Source organism: Parambassis ranga, chromosome 5 (genome assembly GCF_900634625.1).
Source record: "Parambassis ranga chromosome 5, fParRan2.1, whole genome shotgun sequence".
Classification (NCBI taxonomy): Eukaryota; Metazoa; Chordata; class Actinopteri; family Ambassidae; genus Parambassis; species Parambassis ranga.
The window spans coordinates 4,620,386-4,647,945 of NC_041026.1; the positions used below are offsets into that span (position 1 = coordinate 4,620,386).

A 27,560-nucleotide genomic window follows, 5' to 3' on the forward strand; every position below is an offset into this window, starting at 1 on the left:
TGGATGTGTTTTCAGGAAGGTGTTGTGTGCATTTTGGACTGATTTCTATGAGCAGTGCACTGTGGGAAGTGATTTCAAAGTTCCACGTGCATGTCATCACTTTGGTGAAGCAGAGTGGGGAAGTGTTGGCCGAATAATCAGAGCCGGCTGGCAGAAAGAGAGGTACCTCCCTGTGAAGCTAGCACCCGTGCTGCTGGAGGAGGCCATGTTGGGCTCAGTGAAGAGCGACCCCGTTGACTCGTTTTTAAAATTTGTGTCAGAGTCTGACAGAAAGGTCCTTGAATCTTGGCGTTTGGATTTCGAAGGTGTTGACCTGGTAGCTGTGCTGACGATCATGGACCGTTACAATAACCGCAGGCGTCTGACAGCCGATGTCGTTGAGCTAATCTTGAGGGAGCTAGCTCAGAAAGCTCTGATCCAGGAACCCGGCTCTGTGATTCAGCAGTGGAGCCGCACACTGGCTCCTGTTGGATCAGAGCTGAGGGCAGTTTCAGCAGCCTATCAAGACCTACAACCGACATTTGAAAAGATTGTCGGATCTCTTGCATTCAGTTCGATCCAGGATCTTCATGAGGACCGAGCTCTCGGGTTTCTACACCTATACCTCAGACAGGCCGGCAGCCAGCAGCTGTCCCTTTTCCTCAGGTTCTGCACTGGATTAGACTTGTTCACAGGACAGAGAATCACTGTCGGCTTCAGAAAAAAGATACGTTGTGGCTTCAATCGGAGGGCAGGCTGCTCTCTGCTGAAGCTGCCGGTCCGCTGTCAAAGCTACTTAGTGTTTGAACGCAGCCTAAGAAAAATGTTGCGAAGTCTGGCGTGAAGACATCGACACTGCTCCGTTAGCTTTTTAATACTCACAGATTTTACATGAAGGATTATTTTAAAGCTGAAATCCACTGTAATGACAAACATTATGTACTGTACTGTTAAGATTATGTTCTTGAATGCACTTAGTGGTGATGTTTTTGATGGTTTTAATTGTGCCAGACAACAGTGTTACTGAAAGAATCCGCTAAGCTATTAGCACTGATACAGGGCACATGGTACGAGGCTAGCAGTGGCTAATCTGGAGACACTGAAAGAAGGAAAGAGGATGTTCAGTGACTCATGTGTCAGCAGCATTCATGCGTTGTGTTGTGAAATGTTTCATATTATACTGAAGCTCCATCCGCTGTGTGTCTGTCATCATATTTACTGTCTTTACAGCTCAGATCTCATTAAAACAGTCCTGGTTCTGCATTTCTCAGTGAATAATTCAACACACAGAGACAATAAGAACCAGCTGACTCTCATATCAAACCAATAAATAAAAGACAGATTTAAAGTCAAACTCCAAATGTGAGAGAGGGGAACATGGAGCTATTTCAGGGTTTATCCTCATTTTGCTGCTTTCTTCTGTATAAAACCATCCCTGAGCTCAGCAGGTCTGAAGTCCACGATCATCCTCCAACGTCAAAGAATCCCAGAATTTAGCATCAATCCTTTCATTATAATAATGACTCTCTGTCTGTTTTATGGGGGCAGCAGGTTTTCAAGTCCTCTCATGTATGCCTGAGTGTCTGCGTCCCCAGACTGGCACCGCACAGGGGACCTGTCACTCACCATGGAGCCGGCTCAGCCCGGAGACCAGGGGGTCTACTTCTGCTACTTCTACTCAAACGGACAGAAGAGACACGGAAACCCTGCAGCAGTGAGACTGGAGGTCCCGCAGAGGGTCCCTGAACCAGCTGCGCGCACACCGCCGCCTCCCCCCCAGCAGCAGGTAGAGTCCACTGTTCCCGCTGCAGCTAACCACTGGTTTTATTGACACATGTGTAATTGTGCATAACTACAGCATGACTGTCAGAGCTGACAAAGTTTCTTCCTGTCTGCAGCAGTCAGAGTGCCACACTGGGACCACCATCATCACCACAGTCACAGTGATGGCTGTGCTCTTTGTGCCGCTGATCGCTTTTCTTGGCTGGAAACTGAAGAGCAGAGGATTTGAGATGAACCAACCCGAGCAGAAGAACGTCTGGGAAGGCGGTGAGGACAGAGGAGAGGAGGGGAGCGGACAGGAGGAGGACACCAAATTTAACATAGTGATGGTTTAGAAGCAGCAGTCTGGTTCTGTCTTTGTTGCTGGAACCAAAACAGGTGATTTTAACCCTCATAAGCTGTAGAGAATTTTAATATGACTGACAGCTGGTCCTGTCCCTGACTCTGGGGTGTACTGTCCTTGTTAGGGATAAAACCCAAAATATCAGCTGTTAATCACTCAAGTGCTTTTATTCCTGCAGGAAGGAGCAGTCACACACACAGACAGTAGAGACATGAACTTTATTGTAAATCTGACCAAATTTCAACAAAAACATATTTTAAACTCTCATAATCTGTTTTCAGTGAGAACAGCTGATAAAATGTGATCCTTGAAAATAGATCATGGATTATTAGATATATGCAATAACTGCTGGTGTCACTGCTAAAAAAGCTGTGCTGATACATGAGGATACATTCAGAGCTTAATACAAAAGATAACAGATGTAAATAATAATAATGGTGCAGTACATCAACAGTAGAAGAGGCGTGTGTTTTTAGGACAGTATTCAGAGCATGAAATATATCAACATCAAATAAATGTACAAGGTTCAGATTGACAGATTCCCAAAAACAAACAGCTTCTGTTTGGTTCTGTTTGTCTCTGCACAGCCCTGTAAGAGAAGCACAAAGACAGAACATGGTTTATCACAGTCATCCATCATGTGGCACTTTGTGGAGAATAAATCACTCACAGTATGAATCCTACATGGCAGCATGAGCTCCGAGAGCTGCTCCTGCTCTGATTTCAGAATAAACTGCTGCATCAGCAGCTGCAGGAGCTGATGTTCCTGTGAATGGAGGCCTGATTCATTTAGAACTGTAATCTGATCATTCAACATGATGTTGTTCCTTTCTCTAAGTATTTCACAGTATACTGAATTCTTAAAAGATTGAATAGGATGTAGTAAGTAGCACTACTGTGAGGCCTTTGTGGAAAGATCGACAAATGTTCCATATTACACACTAAAAGAATATGTTACCCTCACTGCTTTGTCTGCATGTCATGTTGGAATATCTGTGTGAACTGTGGTAAATCTTTGTTTAATACAGCAATTAGATCCAATGAGAAGTAAAGGATAAATTATATTTTAATAAGAACCATTTTATTTACAAAAAAAAAAAAAAACATTTCAAAGGCCACAAAATATTAATCCATGTGGGACTACATGCCCTTTACTTGTAATACTCCAGTTTGTCCTGTGGGTGGTAATGTGGTTTTACTGGTGACATTTAGATTAGCATGTGTAAAATGCTGCAGACAGTGTCCACTTTCTGACTTTGCTCTGAGCCTATTGAACATCTCGGGCTGCTCGTCTGGTTGTGCTCTTGCATGATATCCACATTTACGTCAGAGAGTCCATCTGGAGGAGGAGCCTCAAACAAACCTTTGTCAGACAGCATCACACACAGAAAATCTTTCAACTCATGATTCTTCACATTTAAAGAAAGCTGCAGCTCAAAGAAATGAACTCACAGCAAACACTCTCTCTTGAGACATGACAAATAACAACACTATAACCTGAAGTATCTGCTCTCAAAACAGGAGAAAATAAAGATGAACAAAAAAAGAACTTCTTCTTTATAACATGGGGAACAATCTAAAGCAGGCCAGCACTGAAACATGTTCTGTTATCAAGCTTAAAACAGACAGCTAGTCATTGACTCCATGCTGCCAGCTGTGCTTCTCTTTGTTTGTTGATGATGAACGTCTCTTCATGGACCTGAAATAAAATCAGAGCAAACAGTCTCAGTTTAAAATACTGTCTTTGGAACATGAGCTCTGACTGTATATGAAGAATATTACCTGTGTTTGGATTCACATTACTGTAGTCACACAGTGACTCTTCTGGGTCAACATGTTGTCCTGTTATCATGACATCAATCATATATAAAATAATGATTCTCTCTGTATTTCAGTATCAATGTAACGTCTCATATTTTTATATACTCACTCCTGCTGTCCAGAGCTTTGAGCTGAATCAGATATGAAGCATTATAGTAATCTTCTTCAGCCTGACCTGAAATAACATTAATGTGAGTACTGAGTTTCACAGTCATTCTATAATTATTATAACTTTAACCTGCTCCATGTCAATCAAAGTGTGTACTGTACCATTTCCAGAGCCTCCAGCTCCTCTGATTGTCTCATAGACACAAAGGTCGCCTACAGGACAGTGAAACATTAAATGAGTCACCTCACATCTGTCACACTCATTTAAACATCTTTGTTTTTATTAAATGTTGTTATTGAACAGTATTAAAGCTGCAGCAGCATCAATACATCTTATAAATATCTGTGACAACATTCAGAACCAGATGAAACACTGACCGTGGAGGAGAGAGGAGTATATCTGATGTTGGTTTACTTCCTGGTTCACTGTCTGCTCTGCAGAAGAACCTGTTATAAACAAAAAATGATCATGTTGTTACATGGTTTTGTAAATTCTGTGTCACATTTAAAGTTTATAGTAAATAAATGCTGCATCAGAAGAAAAAGGTCTCACCTTTGGACTGTCTGTAGTGATACAGTAAGAGCACAATGACAAAGAATAATATGATTCCACACAGCAGTCCAACAATTAATGGCACTGAGGATGAGGAGCTTTCAGGTCTGGATACAACTATTAGAAATAATAAACATACATTAATACACTTATATTGGACTTGGTGTCATTAGTACAGACAATAATCAAAACAACATTACCGTAATATACCAAAAAGGAGCATCAAACATCTTTACTCACCTTTCACTGACATCCAGCTCTGAGGTGACTTCTTTCCTGAATGTTCACACCTGTAGAAACCTTCATGTGACTCTGACACTGCAGAGATCTTCAGCTCCCCTCTGGTATCACTTTGAACAAGTTTGTCATTGTGATAGAAAAACACCTTGGAAAGTTTGTTTTGTCCTCTCAGTCTGCAGTCAAGAGTAACAGAGTCTCCTTCAGTCACACTATTGACAGGACTCTCCAGGACAATGTCTGTATCTGTGAGACAGTCAGAGGACGTCAGTCAGAGATCATCTGGTGTACATCATTTAAAACATTTAAGCAAAAAATGTACCACAAAATTATAAATTACATCATCAATTTGATTTGATCAAAGGACTGTGGTTGGGATTTAGTGACATCTAGTGATCAATTAGCAGACTGCAGCTAAAGTCACAGCTGTTACAGGTGATATACCAATTAAAACAATAATTAACAAAACTATACTCATCTTCTGTTAAGAGATCCCACTGAATTCTACTTTGAGGATGAACACTTGATGAATTGACACAAAAATGCAACAAAATCCAAACTGACTCAAATAAAGACTGAAGATGTTTACATTAAATCTACACAACAAAGAAGAAGTCATTTGTCTGTTTTCTCACATACAATTATTTAACATAGCATAAAGTGAAACATATATGATCTAGAGTTACATAAGATGTTTAAGATGATATAAATCTAATAAAATAATGTATTATACCATGTACAGTGATGTTGACTGTGCTGCTGAACTCTCCTGATGCAGACTCACACCAGTACACACCAGTATCAGACTGTGATGTGTTGATGTTACATGTGGATCCAGTCATTGTTCTCCAGTTAGAACAGGATGACAGACGTCCTTCATCAGAGAACTTCCTCACTCTCCACTCAGTAGAGTTTCCCTCACAGGTCAGTGAGACAGACTCAGAGGTGAAGTGTTGGACTGTCAGGATTCACTGTGAGAGACGCTGCTGGATGAAAACCTGAAAAACAAAACATGTCAAAGGAACAAAGTAAGAACACAAAAATGACACGATGAAAAAATGACACACAACCAGCTCATTCTGATTCTCTCAATAAACAGAGGAATCACAGTGACAGAATAAATTCTTCTCACTGAGAGGACAGAATCAAACTGACCTGCAGACCAGACAAACTTTGGGTCACTGTAATCAGAGTGATACTCTGGGTCTCCTCTTCCAGCTCTGCACACATATGCTGCTGTGTGTGTCTGTCCATGAATGATGTAGGAATCCTGTGCAGTCCCATCAGTGCTACCAGGCAGCAGCTCATAGCTGTAAGACCAAGAGTTCTTTGACAGACCAGGAACAGCTTTATACCAGTAGAACCTCCATCCTGCAGGTGGATGTTCAACCTCACAGCTCAGAGTTACTGAGGCTCCAGGACTCAGCCATGATGGAGACACAGTGAGGACAGGTCGGGGTTTACCTGTTGGAAAGAGATGATGTTAAAACAGACTGTGTCTCCATCATAAAACAAAACTGAACTAATCAAACTTACCTGATACAGACAATGTGAAGGCATTACTCCACAATGTGCATAAATTCTCTTTCCTGCCCCGACATCTGTATTCTCCTCTGTCAGCAGAGGAAGCTCTGTTGATTCTGTATTCATTGGATGTTGAAGGAATGTTGGACCTCTCATGTCTCCATTCATACGTCCACTGACGTCCTTCAACTCCCTGAATGTCACATCTGAGGGTGATCGTCTCATCAATGAATACCTGAGGCCAGCTGTGCTGCAGAGTGACTCTGGGAACTGTTCACATAGAAACATCCAGTCAGTCAGCAGACAGTGTGATAACCTTAAATATTTCTTATCATATTGATCTTTTTAACAGCTGAACTCTGTAACAAAGTGCTGTGGTTTGGTGTCCCAGTATTTACTCTGATTACATTTTATGCTGACATCATTTTATTTCATTCAATAAATTCCAGTGATTGTTTTTCATTAGTCCAACAGCTCAACATTGTTAATATTCCTCTGTCCACTTCTGAAGAGAGACAGACAGGCTTACTCCACAAAAACCAACTTTAAGGGGAAGAAATGCAACAAAAGCTTCTGATTTAAAACATGGAGCTCAGTGGTGCTGAGGAAGAGGAAGTATTAACACAGTAACAAGCAACATTAATATAACTGAGGTGCAATTTGGATCAGTCCTTTCTAAAAATGAAGAAAGTAAAGTTCTGATTTTTCAGCATCATCAGAGCAGGAGGAGCTTCTGACATGTAATCAATGTTTTTTGTTTCTGTTGGTAACAAAATGTCTCTTTTCTTCATTACTGACAAACAGATGAAACATTTGAAAAGTTCATGTTGTTTCATTTCAGAACTAATTATTAAACTCACCAGTTTCCTCAATGGTGACTTTATTGCTGTAATATGTGAGGAACACTGGGACTCCTCCTCTTCCTCCACAGCACTGATAGATTCCTCCTTTTGAAACACTGACAGTGTCTGATTGATCATTTATTGATTGAGCTCCAGAATACACTGAGCCATGTTTGTACCAGTAGTACTTCCACCCTGAAGAGACGTCCACAGAGCAGGTCAGTGTTACACTGCCCCCTGCTGGTATGACTGTCTTGTCTGCTGTCAGTGAGGCCCGAGGTGTATCTGCAGTGAGAAAGAAAAAATGAAACAGTCAGTAAAAAACAGTCAAACAGTAAATAGTAAATGGTTAGAGTATGAATTACTGCAGAAAAATCTTTGCACTTCATTCTTGACACTGTTGTGAAAACAGGAAGACATGCAGCACAATACTTAGTGTGTATTTAGTAGCACTTAAATTGTTGGTTAGATTTGACCTAATTCAGCACTTTTATATGGATTAAAGATGATCAGCTTACCTGATACAGTCAATCTGAGGGCTTCACTCCACTCTGTTGTTAACTTGTTGTTTCTACCCCGACATCTGTATTCTCCACTGTGAGAACCATAAACCCTGATGAATTCACTGTATGTTGAATCAAGGTCTGACTTGTTTCGTCTCCAGTCATACGTCCACTGAGTTCCTTCAGCTCCCTGAATGTCACATCTGAGGGTGATCCTCTCACCATAGAATATCTCAGTCCAGCCTTCTTCCAGGATCACAGAGGCCTTCATGGAACCTGTTCAAACCAAAACACCCAGTTAGAATACAAAAGAGATTAAACACAAACATGTTGGTTGTTTTAGTACTAAACTCTATGATAATTATGTGAATGCATGTTGTGCTGTGGTACTTCTTAAAATAACTAATGTTACAAAACAAACAAAAAAAACAAAAATAAAGCTGTGAAACATTTAAACTGTATTTGCATCATCAGGATGAATCTAGGGTCAAACACACAGACTGAATATAACTATAGATAAAGTGTCCTTGACATCAACCACATGTTTGTGGATGTTGAGTCTCTGTTGGAGGTTATATTACAAAATATATATTTAAACACTGAAGGATCAAACTCTTGTACATTCTGTGACTATTGTCTTGTTTAGAATGAACAAACTAAACTGTGATGTTGCCACCAGCGTGTGGTTTCAGAGAGCATGCAGACAGAATTAGAAGTGTGATGTAGTGTCACAGTGTGTCTACTTCAGTGTCCTGTCTCACAGATCTATCATTTATTATTCACAGTGACTACAACAATATCCTGAGGTTCTGCCTGCAGACCTCCAGCTTTAAACAGGCTGTGTGAAAGAACCAAATATCATTTAACCCTGTGTTCACACCAAAAGAGACTAAAGCTGTAAAATCACTTTCGTGGCTCAAAGTTCGAATCACTCATGACGAGAGAAATTCTAATGTTTGATTTAGCTTATTTAAAGGAGTCGTATGCTTTTAGGACTTTGCTTCCACTTTTTGTGGCATCTTAACTATTGAACAGAAAACACAGCTGTCATTTGGTATCAAGAGAACGTGTGCTCCTTTAAATAAACTGTGCACTCACTTTGAGGTCAGGCTGCATTTATTATGCAGGATCTGATTAGTAAAAGTATTTAATCAAATGAACGCACATTTTCTCAATAGAGAACAGAAATTTTAATTAAGGAAGACTAGCATGCTAGGAGCTCGATTAGCAGGCAAGTATGGTGCTGTGGAACGAGATAAATTGCATCATCTTTTTAAAAACAACAAACTTGTTGGTTCTCCTTAATGATAAACACATCTGTCCCTGTAATTTAATCACATTCACAGTATAATTAATGATCAAATTAATCATCAATCTAATACACAATATAATATAAAACAGTGAGAAGTTGATAAACAGGAGATAAATACTTTGTGTAATATACAAATGAAGAGAAAAATAAAGACAAAGTATAATTTGTCACCTTCAGTGTGTCCGTAGAGGAGTGTGCTGAACACTGAAATAAAGATTAAAACCTCATCAGACATCATCAAACCAAAAGAAAGTGATCAATCACAACATTAAAACACTATATATACACAATATAGATGTGTGGAGCCAAATCCAGCAGGACTTCAGTGTAAAACAGAGACATATCAGCAGCCGACGTTCATAAAGACACCAGTCTGCTCAGAAACACTCTTCAGAAACAACAAGTCAGAAATGTACTTACAGAATAAGTCCAGCACACAGAGCAAAGTGTGCCCCATCCTCACATCCAGCGCAACTGAACAAAGTGTTCTATCTATTCATAATTATAATGCTGAAGGCAGAAGTGACGTTTCCTTAAAAGGTGTGATCAGAATGCAGAGTATAGACTCTTCCTTCACCTTTGCCCCAACTTCAGACAGCAGCTCTGACCACAGCACATGGTTCACATGGTTACATTTCCTGTCCTCTGCACACATATGAACATGTTTCTCTGCCAAGGTTTAGTCTGGTCCCTATAAATGTTATTGTACTTTAATTACTGCACATGCATAAAACATCAGACTGTTGAATTGAAGCATATTACATTTTGTTGTACAATAAAACTTTGCAGTACAATAAATAAAAAGCATTCATAATTATAATGCTGAAGGCAGAAGTGACGTTTCTTTCAAAGGTGTGATCAGAATGTCTCACCTACATCAGCTTCTGAGTATAGACTCTTCCTTCCTTTGGGCCCCTACACCTTTAGACAGCAGCTCTGCCCACAGCAGTTTCACATGGTTATATTTCCTGCATCATTTAACCAGAGTGTAGAATCTATACATGTGCTCACTTTGTGGCAGAATGCATGGTTTATTTGTGGCTGTGACCTCAGACTCAGGAAATGACTGAAAGTCAATCAAATGTTTGTTTCTCAGCAACAAGAGTAACACCATCAGAGGACAATGTGTGTGAATACAACACACACTAACAGGTCTCTATACTGTTCATGTTTAGAATACTTTATTGCACAGTACGCCTGCACAGTAGCTGCCAATAAAAGATTTGCTGTGATGGGGTGAATGTTTCTCGGATACATCATCTATACATTGCTGGCTAGATAACAAGCTAACTGCAGAGTCTCACCAAGGTGTCTAGTGCACAGATGGCACAGATAAGCATGCTGTCTGTCAACACCGCAGCAGTGTGCCACTGTTTTTAGAACAGCAGTTAATTACTCACTCATGCTCCGTCTACATATTACCCTTCTCTAAAACTTCGCCAGTATTCACCGTAATATCCGGTCAATCAAGGGTGTACACTTGGTGGCTTTACTCATAACTCCATACACATATACTTACACTGCGCACCGCTCACGGGCGCGACGCGGTGTCACGCTGTGACGTCCTGAGAGGAAGTGGGCAGGCAAAGCGTGCCGGCGTTTCTCTGCACTTTAAATATCAGAGTCGCGCGCTTCTAGTCAGCTGACTTCCGTTTGTTAAAAATAATGTTTAAACTGAGTAAATGTGGGAATTAGTATTTCTGTGAACAGAAATATTGTTTGAATGGTTTGTATGTGTGTTTGGGAGGTGTAAAATACTTACCTGTGTAAAAGAAGTATGAAGTCAAAATACTCCAGCCCAGTGGGAGGGGCAAGGGGGTTAACAGAGGTGCTGTGGCTCCTCTGGGAGACTCTGACGATGGTTACAAGGCAGGTAACAGCTCCTGTAGTGATGGGTTTTCGAGGCTTTGTTGAAGCTTCGACACCTGATTCAAGAAAAAGGTTCAATGACACAGTGCTCGAGTGGGACATCTAGTGGTGATTAAAATGCATTGCGGTGTGTGTTATTGGTTCATGGATTGTTTGGGATTTGAATCTCCGTGCAGTCTCGTTCGACTACACTACCTGGTTGAATGGTTGACACAATAATTAAACTTTCAGTTTCACTGCACACAATTGTTACAAAGTTACATATGAAGTGGATATATAATAATTAGGGCTGATCAAACAACATGATGAATCCAATTAAAATGTTTAACACAATTAAAGCATTTGCGGCGGAGAACAAAGCTGGATGGTGGTGTAGGGGAATCATCGTCGGTTTGGGTGTGTGAGGGTCCGGGTTCAAAACTTATGATACGCAAATCAGCAAGAGGTCCTCCACACACACACACACATGCAAGAGAAACGTGATCATAAACTTTTCTTCTACTAAAATGTACACAATGACATATTTGCGATTAACTGAGTTTATTGCTATGAAATTCTTAGATATAAATAATAAAAAAAAATAAATGTGAATCATTTGCATCTAAGTAATATATTTAAATCATATTTAAAGAATCTCAAGAGTTCGATTGCTTTGCAGCAATCAAACCGATAAAAGTATCAATGTAGCTAATATATTTCAATATCTAACTGATTGATCTATTACTATATATTGATATATAGTTATATCCCTGAACACACCCGATCCCACCAAGCGATTCACAACCCGATCCAATCACATGACTCGTATGCCGTTCGAAGCACTCAACTGCTTCAAACGTCACTGAAGTGGTTCAAACGTCACTAGTCACGTGACCGAAGCAAGCCTCGGCACAGTGGTTCGAAACAATTGCTTCATGAGTGATGTGTCGGAGCCTCGGGTGTCAGAGGACCATCCCATGATAGTGATGCCAAATGAAGCAATGAAGCCGTATTGAACCACTTCATCAATTGTGTCGAGTATGGGTTCATTCATTCAAAGCTTCGTTTCAGTGACCTCTAGTGGTGAAATAGGACACAGTGTCTTAATTATATGATGAGTCTAACCAGGGTGTGTGATGTACATATAGTTTAGTTAAGACTGATTAATTGGTCGGTCAGTTGATTCTACAAATGTATGTATTGCAGTAGGAGCTTGTGGATATGCCTGGATAGTAATTCAAACATTTTCATTGTTAAACTGTTTTGGACCAAGCCGGTTTAAGCAAAATCTCACGTTATGAAGCAGTGTGGAGTTATTTGAACCAGTCATGTGATTCACTGAGAGGACCGAAGCAGTTACTGTTTTGGACATCATCGGTCACGTGGGTTTTCCCGCACCAAAGCAAGCTTCGAAGCAGTGGTTCAACATAAATGCTGTTGCAACTCGGAAGCTTGTATCAGAGCGTCGGTGTGACTTGGCCATCACTAACCCATGACATGATCTCAATGTGATGTTTTACTTTCAGCCATGATAAATAAAGGAACAACTAATTCGTACCTTCAACATGCAGCAGAGATTTTTTTACATAATGTGTGTAAACACCTGAACTTTAGAACAATACAAATATTATAAACAAGTGGTTTATTACACAAAATGGTATAAATGAAAACCAATAAGTTTTAGTTATCGTGACTAAACAAAGAACCAGGGTTAGGATTCACTGACATCTAGTGGTCAATCTGAATACCCCTCCCTTTCTAAGTTTGAAAATCTTGCTCAGTCCAGCTGTGTGACTTATAATCAGGCCCAAAGTTATCATCCTGACCTGCTGAGATACATTTATAACATCAAATGTCACCAACAAACTCCTCAGTAAATATATGATCATATATGACCTGACTAATGGTAATATGTATGAACAGGAAATAAATGTAACCTTCAGTATGTCCATAGGAAAGTGTGCTGAACACTAAAATAAAGATTGGAACCTCCTGACTATGACATTAAAAAACACTAGTTTACATGTTAATAAAGACATCAGACCTCTGCTTTCTGAACTCACTAGGTACATATATATATAAACAAAAATATAGGTGTACATACCAGGGATGCAGACTCCAAGAAGCAACACCACTATATGTGACATTACTGTGGTGACACAGTTAACCAACAACCCACCTCTGTGTTGAGAGCAACAACTTCCTCTTGTGGTCTGTCAGGCTGTGACTTGACTTTTTAGGACGTTTCATCATTCTGTCAACAAGCAGAAGTGGTTAGAGCTGCTCTGACATGAAGCCACTTAAGCACATCTCCTGATTTCCTGAAATTATATAAATTATGTGAATTGCTTATTTATAACTAGTCAAAACAAACATATCAAGTTAACACTTCAGAAGTTAAACTGGAAAAATTAAAGACACACAATTGACCACAGAAGCAACAAAACAGCTAAAACAGCACACAAAGTGTTTTTTATCTCTCGTCATGACAACAATATAGATTATGTTATTATGTTCAAATGTTTATTAAGTGAATTCATTCAATAAAATTATTAAAATCATAAGTCATACTCTCTCTGACCTCTTTTTGGAACCAGTGGAATCACCCCTGCAGACCAGCAGGGGGAGCCACATGTTCAACACTTCTGCAAGGGTGTCTCTTTATAAACTCTGAGGTTTCATCACATTCTTTTGTACAATGTCTGGTCTGTTGTAAGCTTGCAGCTTCAGAGTTTATCAACAATTAAACATTAATGTAACATCATACATAGAAACACAACAAATTACTATAATTACACATATACCTGTATGAAGATGAACTACCACAAACTGATGTGTTTTGTAAAGTGAATCAACTTACAATGGGGATATTCACATTATAAACAGGAGAATAAATGTGTGTTAAAATCTGTATTTTGTTCATGATGTGATATTAAATTAGGAGCATTTTTGTCATCCATCCTGCTGGTTTCATTGATCCTGAACTCTTCATTGATCTGGAAAAGAAATAAATACAGAGATGCAGGGTCAACAATCTGTACAAGTGAACTGTTACACTGACAAATTTAAACATGCATGTTGTGTTGTTGCTGCACAAAGACCTGTCCTTCGTCTGACATCAGCATAAACAGCTCCATCAGCTGCAGCAGCAGGGGCTGGTTGTGCTGTGAATATAAACATGTGGCAGTATTGAAAAGTGACTTCACAGGAGGGAGAATAAAAACACAAATATACTTTATTAACAGTTGTTGTAACGCCGTGTACCTGCAGATGATCTTATCTTCACGTCTGAGTAAACACAGCTCTCCACCGGTTTCTGCTTTTTCCCTGTTAAAAGACCCAGATGAATGAGCTTTCTTCAGGTATTACTGGCATTTAAAAGCACCTGTGTGCTGTTAGCTTTTCCAGCTGCTGTATGTGGTGCTCACCTTTCTTAGTCACGTTTTTAAGTTGAATCAAAGAATATGCGACGTCACTGGATTCACCTGAAACATATAGTTACACTTTAGAATGTCACACATGTTACTGTGACCTTAAACATATCATTGTAGTATTTGTAACTGTAACTTGTCTGGACTCAAAACATCTGGCTGTATACTGTACCATGTTCTGTGTTTTCAGCCTCTTTGATTGTTTCATAGACGGACACATCACCTACAGAGTGAGAATCGAGATGAGGTTAGTCGTTATTATCACGTCGTATGAATTAGAAACAGCTAACAAGACATGGAAGTGTTACATTTAACACAACTGCTGATTGATAAGTCTGAGGTTTGACTTTTGTTTTCTCACAGAAGGACACATAAAATTAAAGCTGTAAGCAGCGATGACGGGCCCTCGCACACTTTGCGGTCGGGACTCGCAGCCGCCGCCTCCCTTGTTGTCCCACAGCCACTCCCCCCTGCTACCGGCATGAGCTGTGGTCTGCAGGCCAGAAGAGAACACCAAAACACACATATACAAAAGAGAAGTCCTCCAGCCAGTAGGTGGCACAGGGACTGTAGCTTAGGAGCATATCAATGCGTGCACACAGCCATAGCCAGACCACATGTCTATGTGCTATAGATTTATTGGAACTGGCAAGTAGCAAGGAGCTGCTGAACCATGTCGTTCAGCTCTGATATATTTTATTTTGTGATTTAAAGTCACTCTTCTTCCATAACTGAGGTCACAGTAGGGGTAGCAGCTGTTTCTTGGCTAGTAGCTCCATCTTAACTCAAAGAATGGAAGATTGATAACCGACTGTTTTCTAGCTTGCTGGTTTGGTGTTTAGGAGACAGTCCTGCTCTTTACAGGATTTTGTGAGGTTTAGACTTCACAAAATACATTGCTGCACTGTGCACTTTTTTTTAAAGTCCTATTGTTGTTGGAGTCTGAGTGGTGAACCTGCCTCTGTTTGCTTATAAACCTACACAGGAGCTTTGAGAGAAGCTAATGTGAGCTGCAGGGAAGCAAATGGTCAAAAAAGGTCTTTTTGTCTTTTTGTCTTTCTTTTTGAAATTAAATAAGAATATCTGACACAGGCTGAGCATTCCCCACGAGCAGCAGACACTACTGTCAGCACCTCGGACAGCTCCAGCACTGCTGCCATCTCCACAGTCAGCACCTCGGACAGCTCCAGCATTGCTGCCGGCTCCACAGTCAGCACCATGGACAGAGACACAGCACAGGTATTCACATTCATCTTGTAGAAGCAAGGCGTCTAGAAGACTGGAGAGTTTTCTTGAAGATGTTTTGCTGCTCATCCAAGCGGCTTCATCAGTTCTAACTGTTTGGTGGGGAAACTGTGCCAGGTGTGTCTAACAACTGGCTAATGACTATGAGACTGAGGGGGACTGGTTGACAGCCCTTTGTTCTTGCTGTGAGTATGTGCAAACGTCCTGGGAATGGATGGAATCACTGCATTATATGTGGTGGAAAGATGATGTCTGAGGCCACCACCTCTGTTAAGGGAAGTTTTTTCCAGCTTAACATAGATGCTTCCTTGACTCCTCTTTCAAACCACCTTTCCTCTCTGTCTAGGATGTGAACATTGTTGTCCTCAAAGGAGTGTTCTTTCTCTTTGAGGTGGAGGTGAACAGCTGAGTCTTGCACTGCACTGGACTGCATATATCACATTGCTGTGTTTCTCCCTGGGAGTTTTATCCTTTGGGTGAACCAGTTTGTGTCTCAGTGTTGTCATCGGTTTGAAATGGACCAGGATGTCATGGCTGTTGAAGATCCTACAGACTTTCTCTGATACTCCTGACACATATGGAATGGAGATATTTTTTTCTCCGTCGGTTATTGTCCTTCTTATTGTTAGTTGGTTTTGTTTTTGTGGCTGTGATGAGTGCCGAGTTGGGGTAGCCACAAGTTTTCAGGGATTTCCTGGCCAGCTCAGAGGGAAAGAAGGAACAACATCACATCAGGAAATTCCTGAAAACTTGTGGCTACTTCATGGCGTTGCCCCGCCCACACCGTGTAACAGCGATCTGCGTTTTTGATATCTTTTTCTCAACCATGTCTTCAAAAGCATGTAACAAAATCTTGGGTCTATCAGAGTATTTCCCTAGGAGGAGTTCATTCAAATACGAGGTGTGGAACATGGAAATCAGCCTGAGCACAATTCATACCACACACAGTAGGTGGCGCTATGAGGGTATCAGCTCATTAGCATATCAATCTGTTCAGAATGACAGGCTCAGCATGCCTGATTTTTTTCATCCACATAAGATGAAGTATGTAGGAAATACATTCATAAATACATCCATTTCCTGTGCTTTGGTGAAGGTCAAATTCGTGGGGGCGCCAAAGCCAGGCCGTATGATGAAGTGCTGCGTTTTTGATTTGATTTTCATGGCCGTAGCTGATACACTGAATATTTGCAAATTCTAGGGGGCGCTCCTGAGCCATTTGGGAAGGCACAGTTGCAGCGACAGTTTCAGATTGCCATTTTTCGCGAGCCTAACTTGTGTGCCAAAATTGGTGAGTTTTTGAGCATCTTTAGGGGGTCAAATTTGTGTCGAATGACTCGGAAAAAAAAGAGAACACTTGCATTTCAATAGGGCTCTCGCACGTTTCGTACTCGGGCCCTAATAACTCAAAACTTACTAAACACAGGGAACATGGAAGGTGACAGGGAGGGTGACAAGATGATCTGCCACAGACAAAGGGGAACACAGGACTTAAATAGACTATGGAACTAGACACAGGTGAAATGCATTAGGGCGGGGCAAACAATCACAAAGGCCGGAACACTGGGGAAGTAAAACACATTGACAAATACAAGGGAGACAGGACTTTCAAAATAAAACAGGAAACAGTACAGAACCAAAGTAACTTTACAAAGACAGCCAATGGTTGTTTGTCTATACTACATTAAAGTTTTTTTTTTCATTTTTTTTTCATTAAACGCCCTCTTGTGGACATGTATGCAAAGAACTACCATTTAAGTAGCTGTCTTGATCACACAAACACTGTGTAAACAATCTAAATACATTTTAAACCAAACTGTGTAACTTTTCCTTTAAAACATAAATAGGCATGTGTTACATTTAAGTGTTTACCAAATGATTCACAGAGAGCTGATTCAACCTACAGCAGCAGATCAATCTCTAAGTATTTCACAGTATACTGAATTCTTAAAGATTGAATAGGATGTAGTAAGTAGCACTACTGTGAGGCCTTTGTGGAAAGATCGACAAATGTTCCATATTACATACTAAAAGAATGTTTTAACCTCAAACTGCTTTGCCTGCATGTCATGTTGGAATATCTGTGTGAACTGTGGTAAATCTTTGTTAAATACAGCACTTGGATCCAATGAGAAGTAAAGAAGAAATTATATTTTAATAAGAACCATTTTATTTACAAAACATTTCAAAGACCACAAAATAAAGTTTATGAAAGAACAGAACAACGACACACAATGAAACTCCATGTTGGACTTTATGTCCTTTACTTGTAATACTCCAGTTTGTCCTGTGGGTGGTGCTGTGGCTTTAATGGTGACATTTAGATTCAGCATGTGTAAAATGCTGCAGACAGTGTCCACTTTCTGACTTTGCTCTGAGCCTATTGAACGTCTCAGGCTGCTCGTCTGGTTGTGCTCTTGCATGATATCCACATTTACGTCAGAGAGTCCATCAGTAGGAGGAGGCTCAAACAAACCTTTGTCAGACAGCATCACACACAGAACATGTTTCAACCAAGCGGCAACCTTCGGGGCTCAAAGTGGAAGCCCATGCGGAAGTGTCAAAACTTGTAATTCACGCTGCAACAGCTGGGGGTTGGCTCCAAAAGCGAGTCATTTCCCATAGACTCCCATGTTAAAATGGCCGACTTCACAGCAGAAAAGAACATGTTTACAGCCTGGTACAAAAAATCGCTGTGGTCTCAGATGATAGGTTCTCTTCTAGTGTCAATTGTAGGGGGGGTGAATTTTTTTACAACTCACTCGTTTCAATTGTATTCGGACTTAAAATTACGCCTAATTATGGGCGTTGCCGCTTGAGTGACAGACAGTTGACGTATCACAGCGTGAGTTTCCGGCTTCCACGATCGCCCGCCCCCCCTAAACCCCGCTCGTGCTCCCCCTCTTTGTCCATATTCGGAATTTTAGTTGACGTGACGCTGCCAACATGGCGGCGGTCATCACGTCCCGGAACCTCCCACTGAGACTCAAAACCGCTCTTCAGAAACAAACGGGTGACGTCACGGAAGCTCTGTCCATAGTTTTTACTGTCAATGGTTTCAACTCATGATTCTTCACATTTAAAGAAAGCTGCAGCTCAAAGAAATGAACTCACAACAAACGGTCTCTCTTGAGACATGACAAATGACAACACTATAAGTTTCTGCTCTCAAAACAGGAGAACATGAAGATGAACAAAAAAAGAAGATTAAGAAACCTTTATTAATCCCACAATGGGGAAATTGCATTTTTGCAACGGCGTACAGACAGCAAGGGATAAGTTAAGAAAAGATATGTACATTATAAAATAGACCAGCACTGAAATGTGTTCTGTTATCAAGCTTAAAACAGACAGCTTGTAGCTGTAGTCAGTGACTTCATTTAATTTAATTGATAAATGTTTATGTTGAAAAAATAAGAATTTATATTTTTACTTTAAAGGTATTTTTTTTGTTTGTTTTATTGCACTGTAACGTGTTAAGAATGAGAATCCAAGAGGATCTATTTAATTTCTAAAGCGGAACAAATGTTCATTGTTATGTTGATAGAGGGATTGTTTTTACCGATGCAAGAAAGAATGCCATGTGGAAGAACTGACTGTGTTAAGACTGATTTTGAAGATGAAGAAGATAAAGAAATACTAAGGAATTCTTTACTCTTTTGTCAAGACCTTTTTAGAAGATTGGTTAACCTCCCCTTGAGTTATGAGGCCAATGAGGTTCGTAAGTTAGATGATAATTCACAGTACGTTTGTCATTTATTTTGTAAGCTAATTATCATTTGAAGTACTGTTGTTTACTTTGATTATGTGAGAAGATTGTTTTATTCTCTGTGAGAATTTATTATTTGTGCTTATTTGTACATATTATTTTAGTTCTCACGACGTGTTTGGCATGTTGGCATGACGACGGGTGTCCCAAGACGTGCTAATAAACGCCTGTGTGTGATAAGAACGATTTTGGTCGTGATTCGAACTGGAGGGGAGCTACAGTGAGAACTCAAGAGCCTGCTCCACGCGGCGTGAAGAGATCCCGGTCGGCGCCTGTCCTCAGCAGAGCTGCAAGCAAGTTTCAGCGAACGGAAAAGACTGTGAATGCGCCAGCCCACTAAGCAACAACAAGCGGCGTCCAGAAGCAGAGTGTCGTCAAATCCACAAGTAACATCTAAAACAAGTTATATGTTAACAAAGGGAATAGCCCCACATCTGCTTTAAAGGGACTCTATAAGCGTTATGATTAAGGTGCATTGGTGTTATGTACATGTTTAAATCCTTTCACAACTAAGCTATTTAAGTGGTGTAATATTCAAGGTTTTGATACAGTTCAGTTTATGATAAGAGTGCTTATGTGTTAAAATAAGTGGTTAAATTGTTGACAAAAATAAGGTCATACTATTACAAGGAGAGTAGCAATAAGTAACCATAAGTTTTACTGCATTGAAGCCAATAAGTGTATTTTTCATAGGTCATTCATGCTAATCATACATATTGAAGCCAAATTAGTAAACTAAATAATTGAGTTAAAGCTAAATCCTATGCTTCTGGATTACAAAGTGTAAAATCAGCTTTAGCAATAACAAAAATGAATGAGCATCAGCTGCTGAAAAATCTTGAGAACAACTCATTAGTTACAAGCCCACCAGAAGAGACTGATGCCACTGTAGATCCTCAGACTGCTGCTGAGACATTAAGAAGAAGTCAGAGAACACGTAAACTCACAGCAAAAGGCCAAGAGCTCCAAGATAGTAAGTCCAAAAGGCTTCAGCATCTCTTCACAGTTGCTTATGACAAGTGGAAAACACAAGCTAAAGAGGTTAAGAAAGCTCTTAACAAGTCTACGTCCAGTGAGCTCCTTAGAGAACTTGTGAGTACGACTTGTAAGGCTTCAACAGATGTGAAACAGACCTATGAAGACTTAAGACAATATTGTACTCCTGATGGTGAAACACGCCGCAGAGTAGATACTTGTGATGCTATCTCAAAACAAATTGAAGAATATGCATCTAATCTTCTTGAAGAGAAAGACAAAGAACAGGGTGCAAATAGTGATCAAGTACACTGGGATGGAACTAGTTCAGTGCTTTCATCTGCTATATCCTCAAGGTTTAAGTCAAGATCAAAAGGTTCAAAATCTGCAAGCAGTTCATATGTAAGCACGCGACACTCAAGCTTGTGCTCTGCAATGAAACAAGACGCTGCAGCTGAGCTAGCTGCTACTCGAGCTACCTTGCAAGCTTTAAAAGAAATAGAGTGTGAAAAACAAAAGCTTGAAAGTTTAGAGGTAGAAAACAAACAGAGGCTTGCACTACAAGAAGCTGAAAATATTGCAAGACAGAATACACTAGAAGAAAAGCGCAGAGAGATTTTACGTTTAGAGACAGTTAAGCAGATGAATGCTGCTAAAGCCAGACTACAGGTCTATGAACAAGGAGATGAAGAGATATCAGAGTTGCTTTATAGCACAAGGCTAAATCAAAGCACACCTGTGCCCAAGAAAGAGAGACCTCCAGTGCAATGCACAGCATCACCACTAGTGACACAGGTCCAGTCTGCAAGTAACAGTAAACCTGATAACAGTGCGATCTCACTTGCTGAAGCAATAGCAGAGTCAATTAATTCAAGCCGTCTCCCAGCACCAGAGCCATCTATCTTTACTGGAGACCCATTAAGATACAAAGACTGGAAGATGTCTTTTCAAACACTGATTGGCAGGAAGAACATCCCAGTAAATGAGAAAGTCTACTACCTCCGCAAATATGTTGGTGGATCAGCAAGGAAAGCCATTGAGAGTTATTTCCTGCTTAGTACAGATGAGGCTTACCATTCAGCTTGGGAAGTCTTGGAGGAGAGATATGGAAGTCCCTTTGTCATTGCCAAGGCATTTAGAGACAAGCTCAACTCATGGCCAAAAATAGGTCCTAAAGAAAGCATAGAGCTAAGAGAGTTTTCAGATTTCTTACGAGCTTGTGAAGCAGCAATGTCTCAGGTTAAGTGCCTTGAAATATTAAATGATTGTAGTGAAAACCAGAAAATGATAACTAAGCTTCCTGATTGGCTGGCAGCCAGATGGAACAGAAAGGTCATTGAGTTTGAGGAAGAAAGAAAGATGTTTCCTACATTCAATCTGTTTGTCGACTTTGTCACAAGGGAAGCAAAGATTGCTTGTAATCCAGTGACATCTCTACATGCTCTGAAGTCTGGTGATGGAGAAAAGATGAAGACATTAAAGATTCGGAGTGTTGGAGCAAAGGTTTTGACGAGCAACTCTGAAGAAGCCTCAGATACCAAGTCATGCATCTTTTGTGAGAGGTCAACACACAGCCTTCATACCTGTCGAAAGTTCATGGAAAGGTCAGTAGCTGAACGAGTCAAGTTTGTGCAAAATAAGAAATTATGTTTTGGTTGTCTTAAAGCAGGACACCATTCAAAGAACTGTGCACAAAGGAACATCTGTGATGTGTGTAAGGGAAAGCACCCAACATGTTTACATGAGGACCGCACCAAAGAGGACAAAAGAGAAACACAGAGAGACAATGAAAAAAAGGAAAGTGGAAAACATTCAAAGGACAAAGAAAGGTCAAAGGAAAGGACAGATATTAAGCAGGCAGAAGCAACATCTAACCAAGTGGTGCAAAATAAAACCGGCATATTCACATCCACTGTTGTTCCTGTGTGGTTGTCCACAACAAGCGATCCAGAGACTGAACTCCTTATCTATGCGCTGTTGGACAGTCAAAGTGACACGACCTTCATACTGGAGGAGAAGGCAAACCTTCTAAAAACGCAAAGTAAGCCTGTACAATTAAAGTTGTCTACAATGTCACACAAGGTAGCAGTTATTCCAAGTCAAAGGTTAACTGGGTTGCAGATGAGAGGTTTTTACTCATCAAAGAAAATCACTCTCCCAGAAACATACTCAAGAGACTTCATTCCTGCTAATCTAAGTCACATCCCTACCCCCAAAACAGCAAGAGCATGGCCACACCTAGAGCATCTTGCTGAAGAGATTCCCCCTTTAATCGAATGTGATGTGGGTCTGCTCATTGGCTATAATTGCTCTCAAGCACTGCTACCTAGGGAAGTTGTGTCAGGCAAAGACAATGAGCCATTTGCTCAAAGAACAGACCTCGGTTGGAGTATTGTCGGCTGTGTCAACCCTTGTCTTGACTATGGCGATGCGATTGGAGGCAGCCACAGGGTTGCGGTGAGACAAGTGACACCTCAGCCTATGTCATCCACCACTCTCCTGAGTGAAGTGCGATACATATGCAGAACACAAGTCAAAGAACTAATCACTACACCTGACGTGCTAAGAGTGCTGGAGTCAGACTTCAATGAAAGAACAGGAGAGGAAGCTCACTTCTCCCAAGAGGATTTGCGCTTCATATCAATAATTGAGGAAAGAATTAAAATCAATGAAGATGGTCACTGTGAAATGCCTTTGCCGTTCAAGGAGAATAGCCCAAACCTGCCAGACAATAAGAAATGTGCAGAGCATCGCCTCGGCTGTCTGAAGAGGAGATTTGAAAGGGACAAGCAGTACCATGAACATTATGTAACCTTCATGAATGAGACCATTGCTCACAAAGATGCTGAGAAAGTGCCAGGAAGTGAACTGAACAAAAGCCCTGCCTGGTACATCCCTCACCATGGCGTGTATCACCCGCAAAAACCTGGAAAGATAAGAGTCGTATTCGACTGCTCAGCAAGGTTTCAAGGCGTGTCATTAAATGATCACTTGCTTACCGGGCCAGACCTTACCAACACTTTGATAGGCGTCCTTTGCAGGTTTCGCCAGGGCCCAGTAGCAGTAATGTGCGACATTGAGCGCATGTTTCACCAATTTCACGTAAGAAAGGAAGATCAAGACTATTTAAGGTTCCTTTGGTGGGACAATGGAGACTTTCAAACCCAACCATCAGTGTACAGAATGAGAGTACATTTATTTGGAGCTGCTTCATCACCCGGCTGCGCAAACTATGGTCTCAGGCACATCGCAGCCCAAGGACGAGGTCAATTCAGTGAAGCATCAATCCACTTCATTGAAAGAAACTTTTACGTGGACGATGGCCTGATAAGTGTCTCAACAAAGGAGGAAGCAGTCCAGTTGATCAGTGAATCAAGACAGCTCTGTAACAATGGAAAGCTACGAATCCATAAGTTCATTTCCAACCACCCAGAAGTGCTTGCATCAATTCCCAAGGAGGAATGTGCAGAAATGACACAAGGTCAAGACTTGTCATTAGGTGAACCACAGATTGAGAGAGCTTTAGGGGTGAAATGGTGTGTTGCCTTAGATCAGTTTAGGTTCAGAGTAGTTGTGAACGAGCGTCCTCTCTCAAGAAGAGGAGTATTGTCCACAGTAGCGTCCATTTTCGATCCACTTGGTCTGGTGGCGCCTTTCATTCTGACAGGAAAACAAATACTTCAACAAATGTGTCAAGATAAGGCAGGATGGGACGAACTGCTGTCTGATGAACTTCGACCACGATGGGAATCATGGCTTTTGGACCTGCAACATCTAGCTGATGTTAAGGTGCAGCGATGTTACCTTCCAGAGAACTTTAAGGAAGTCATAAGATATGAACTCCATCACTTCTCTGATGCGAGTGTCACAGGCTATGGAGAATGTACTTACTTGAGGTCCATCAGTGCATCTCAAAAGATACACTGTGCCTTAGTCATGGGCAAAGCCAGGGTAGCTCCAACAAAGATTACCACAGTACCAAGACTCGAGCTGTCGGCTGCTGTTGTTGCTGTCCGTACAAGTGAATTCCTGAGAAAGGAGTTGGAAGTAAATGCCCAGGATTTTTTCTGGACCGACTCAAAGGTCGTTCTGGGATATGTCAACAATGACGCCAGACGCTTCCACGTATTTGTGGCTAATCGTGTTCAGCGTATCAAGGAAAGTACAACTGCAAGCCAATGGAGGCACGTGACCTCTGAGAAAAACCCAGCTGATCATGCCTCAAGGGGTCTCAAGGCAAAAGAGCTCATATCTTCCAACTGGCTCACTGGGCCGGATTTTCTCTGGAATGAAGAACTACCAAGTGGAGATAGTATGGTGGGAGATATTGCAGCTGATGACCCAGAAGTTCGAAAGGTCATTGTACATAAAACATTGGCAACTGAAAGTTTACTGCTTGATCGTTTTTTAAAGTTTTCTAGCTGGACGAGGCTAACTAAAGCTGTTGCCAGACTTAAGCGATGTGTCAAGGAGTATAAGGGTTTGACACCACGAACCAATGAAGCATCAAGCATTGAAGAGAGAAAGGATGCAGAACTTACAATCATAGGCCTTGCTCAAAGAGCAGCCTTTCATGAGGAAATCCAGCGCCTTCAGCATGAGAAGGAAGTGACTGTGAAGGATAATGTCAACAGACTACATCGACTGAATCCTTTCTTGGATGAATGTGGTATACTTAGGGTGGGAGGTCGTCTTAAGCATGCTGCTTTGCATCCATACATTAAGCATCCAGCAATCTTGCCAAAGAGTAGCCACATATCTAAGCTATTGATCAGACATTACCATCAACAAGTACAACACCAAGGACGTGGAATGACAATGAACGAGCTCAGATCCAATGGCATCTGGATCGTTGGTTGTAGCCAGGCTGTGTCATCGTACATTTACAAGTGTGTGAAGTGTAGGAAGTTTAGAAGGAGCACTGAAAACCAAAAGATGGCAGACTTACCCAGTGAACGCATGGAAGCAACTCCTCCCTTTACTTATTGTGGGATGGACTGCTTTGGTCCTTTCTACATTAAGGATGGAAGAAAGGAGCTGAAACATTATGGTTTGTTATTCACCTGCTTGTGTTCTCGTGCTGTGCATATAGAGGTGCTTGATGATATGACAAGTGATGGTTTTATCAACGCCCTTCGTGCATTCATTGCTTTGCGTGGACACGTACGACAACTTAGATCAGATCAAGGAACCAACTTTGTTGGCGCAAGACGTGAGTTTCTGGACACTGTTAAAGAGATGAATCAAGAGTGCCTGAAGCAACTTGGTTGCGAGTTCATCTTTAACACTCCCTCTGCAAGCCACATGGGTGGAATCTGGGAGAGGCACATAAGAACAATAAGAAGTGTGTTGGCGTCCATTCTGGACCAGTCATCCAAAGGTCTTGATGGCTCATCTTTGAGGACCTACTTTTATGAAATCATGGCAATCATAAACAGCAGACCTTTAACTGCTCACCTGCTCAATGATCCAGCCGGACCACAACCTCTTACACCCAATCACATCTTGACCATGAAGTCGTCAGTGATCTTGCCTCCGCCCGGAGAGTTTGTGAGAGAGGATTTGTACCTTCGCAAAAGATGGCGTAGAGTGCAATACTTGGCAAATGAGTTTTGGTCTAGATGGAAAAAGGAGTATCTATTAAACTTACAATATAGACAGAAATGGCACAAAACACGCAGAAATGCAAGGGTCAATGACATAGTCATTGTGCGAGATGACACTGCACCACGTAACGAGTGGAAGATGGCTAAGGTCACCAAGGTGTATCCTGACAAAGATGGATGTGTGAGAAAGCTGCAGTTGCTGATCAGTGACTCGGCACTGGACAATCAAGGAAAGAAAGTCACAAGGCCGCTCTATTTAGAGAGACCTATTCACAAAACAGTTACACTGTTAGAGGCCGACTAGCTTTATGTTTCTATCCTAGGTTAAGTTTATACAATACAGAGCACCACACTCGTTTTATTCATTAGTGAAAGGGAAATCACTAGTGATTTGGTGGGAGTGTAGCTGTAGTCAGTGACTTCATTTAATTTAATTGATAAATGTTTATGTTGAAAAAATAAGAATTTATATTTTTACTTTAAAGGTATTTTTTTTGTTTGTTTTATTGCACTGTAACGTGTTAAGAATGAGAATCCAAGAGGATCTATTTAATTTCTAAAGCGGAACAAATGTTCATTGTTATGTTGATAGAGGGATTGTTTTTACCGATGCAAGAAAGAATGCCATGTGGAAGAACTGACTGTGTTAAGACTGATTTTGAAGATGAAGAAGATAAAGAAATACTAAGGAATTCTTTACTCTTTTGTCAAGACCTTTTTAGAAGATTGGTTAACCTCCCCTTGAGTTATGAGGCCAATGAGGTTCGTAAGTTAGATGATAATTCACAGTACGTTTGTCATTTATTTTGTAAGCTAATTATCATTTGAAGTACTGTTGTTTACTTTGATTATGTGAGAAGATTGTTTTATTCTCTGTGAGAATTTATTATTTGTGCTTATTTGTACATATTATTTTAGTTCTCACGACGTGTTTGGCATGTTGGCATGACGACGGGTGTCCCAAGACGTGCTAATAAACGCCTGTGTGTGATAAGAACGATTTTGGTCGTGATTCGAACTGGAGGGGAGCTACACAGCTAGTCATTGACTTCATGCTGCCATCTGTGCTTCTCTGTTTGTTGATGATGAACGTCTCTTCATGGACCTGAAATAAAATCACAGCAAAGTCTCAGTTTAAAATACTGTCTTTGGAACATGAGCTCTGACTGTATATGAAGAATATTACCTGTGCTTGTATTCATATTACTGTAGTCAGACAGTGACTCTTCTGGGTCAACTTGTTGTCCTGTTATCATGATATCAATCATATATAAAATAATGATTCTCTCTGTATTTTAGTATCAATGTGACGTCTGATATTTTTATATACTCACTCCTGCTGTCCAGAGCTTTGAGCTGAATCAGATATGAAGCATTATAGTAATCTTCTTCAGGCTGACCTGAAATAACATTAATGTGAGTTTCACATTGATTCTATAATTATTATAACTTTAACCTGCTCCATGTCAATCAAAGTGTGTACTGTACCATTTCCAGAGCCTTCAGCTCCTCTGATTATCTCATAGACACAAAGGTCGCCTACAGGACAGTGAAACATTAAATGAGTCACCTCACATCTGTCACACTCATTTAAATGTCTTTGTTTTTATTAAATGTTGTTATCGAACAGTATTAAAGCTGCAGCAGCATCAATACATCTTATAAATATCTGTGACAACATT

General features: G+C 40.7%; 1 protein-coding gene and 2 long non-coding RNA genes across 4 annotated transcripts; 1 reads left to right on the forward strand and 2 right to left on the reverse strand.

Annotated features, from left to right (window-relative positions):
• Positions 1-3,788: 3,788 nt before the first annotated feature.
• On the reverse strand, positions 3,789-27,395 carry LOC114435799 (uncharacterized). Its single transcript, XR_003670635.1, has 4 exons — positions 27,367-27,395; positions 27,213-27,278; positions 3,887-3,946; positions 3,789-3,803 (listed from the first exon to the last, which is right to left on the reverse strand). It is a non-coding gene; the product is annotated as an uncharacterized LOC114435799 (long non-coding RNA).
• On the reverse strand, positions 7,846-9,452 carry LOC114435801 (uncharacterized). Its single transcript, XR_003670637.1, has 3 exons — positions 9,425-9,452; positions 9,176-9,208; positions 7,846-7,968 (listed from the first exon to the last, which is right to left on the reverse strand). It is a non-coding gene; the product is annotated as an uncharacterized LOC114435801 (long non-coding RNA).
• LOC114435739 (uncharacterized) lies at positions 19,644-26,912 on the forward strand. Of its 2 annotated transcripts, XR_003670608.1 has the most exons (2): positions 19,644-26,640; positions 26,797-26,912. XR_003670608.1 is itself a non-coding variant. In XM_028405676.1 (1 exon), the coding sequence occupies exon 1, from the start codon at positions 20,108-20,110 to the stop codon at positions 26,180-26,182; it is 6,075 nt and encodes a 2,024-aa protein (XP_028261477.1). In that variant the 5' UTR covers positions 19,644-20,107; the 3' UTR covers positions 26,183-26,875. The 2 variants fall into 2 exon arrangements, 1 of the variants encoding a protein (XP_028261477.1); XM_028405676.1 differs by having other exon boundaries at positions 19,644-26,875.
• Positions 27,396-27,560: the final 165 nt, after the last annotated feature.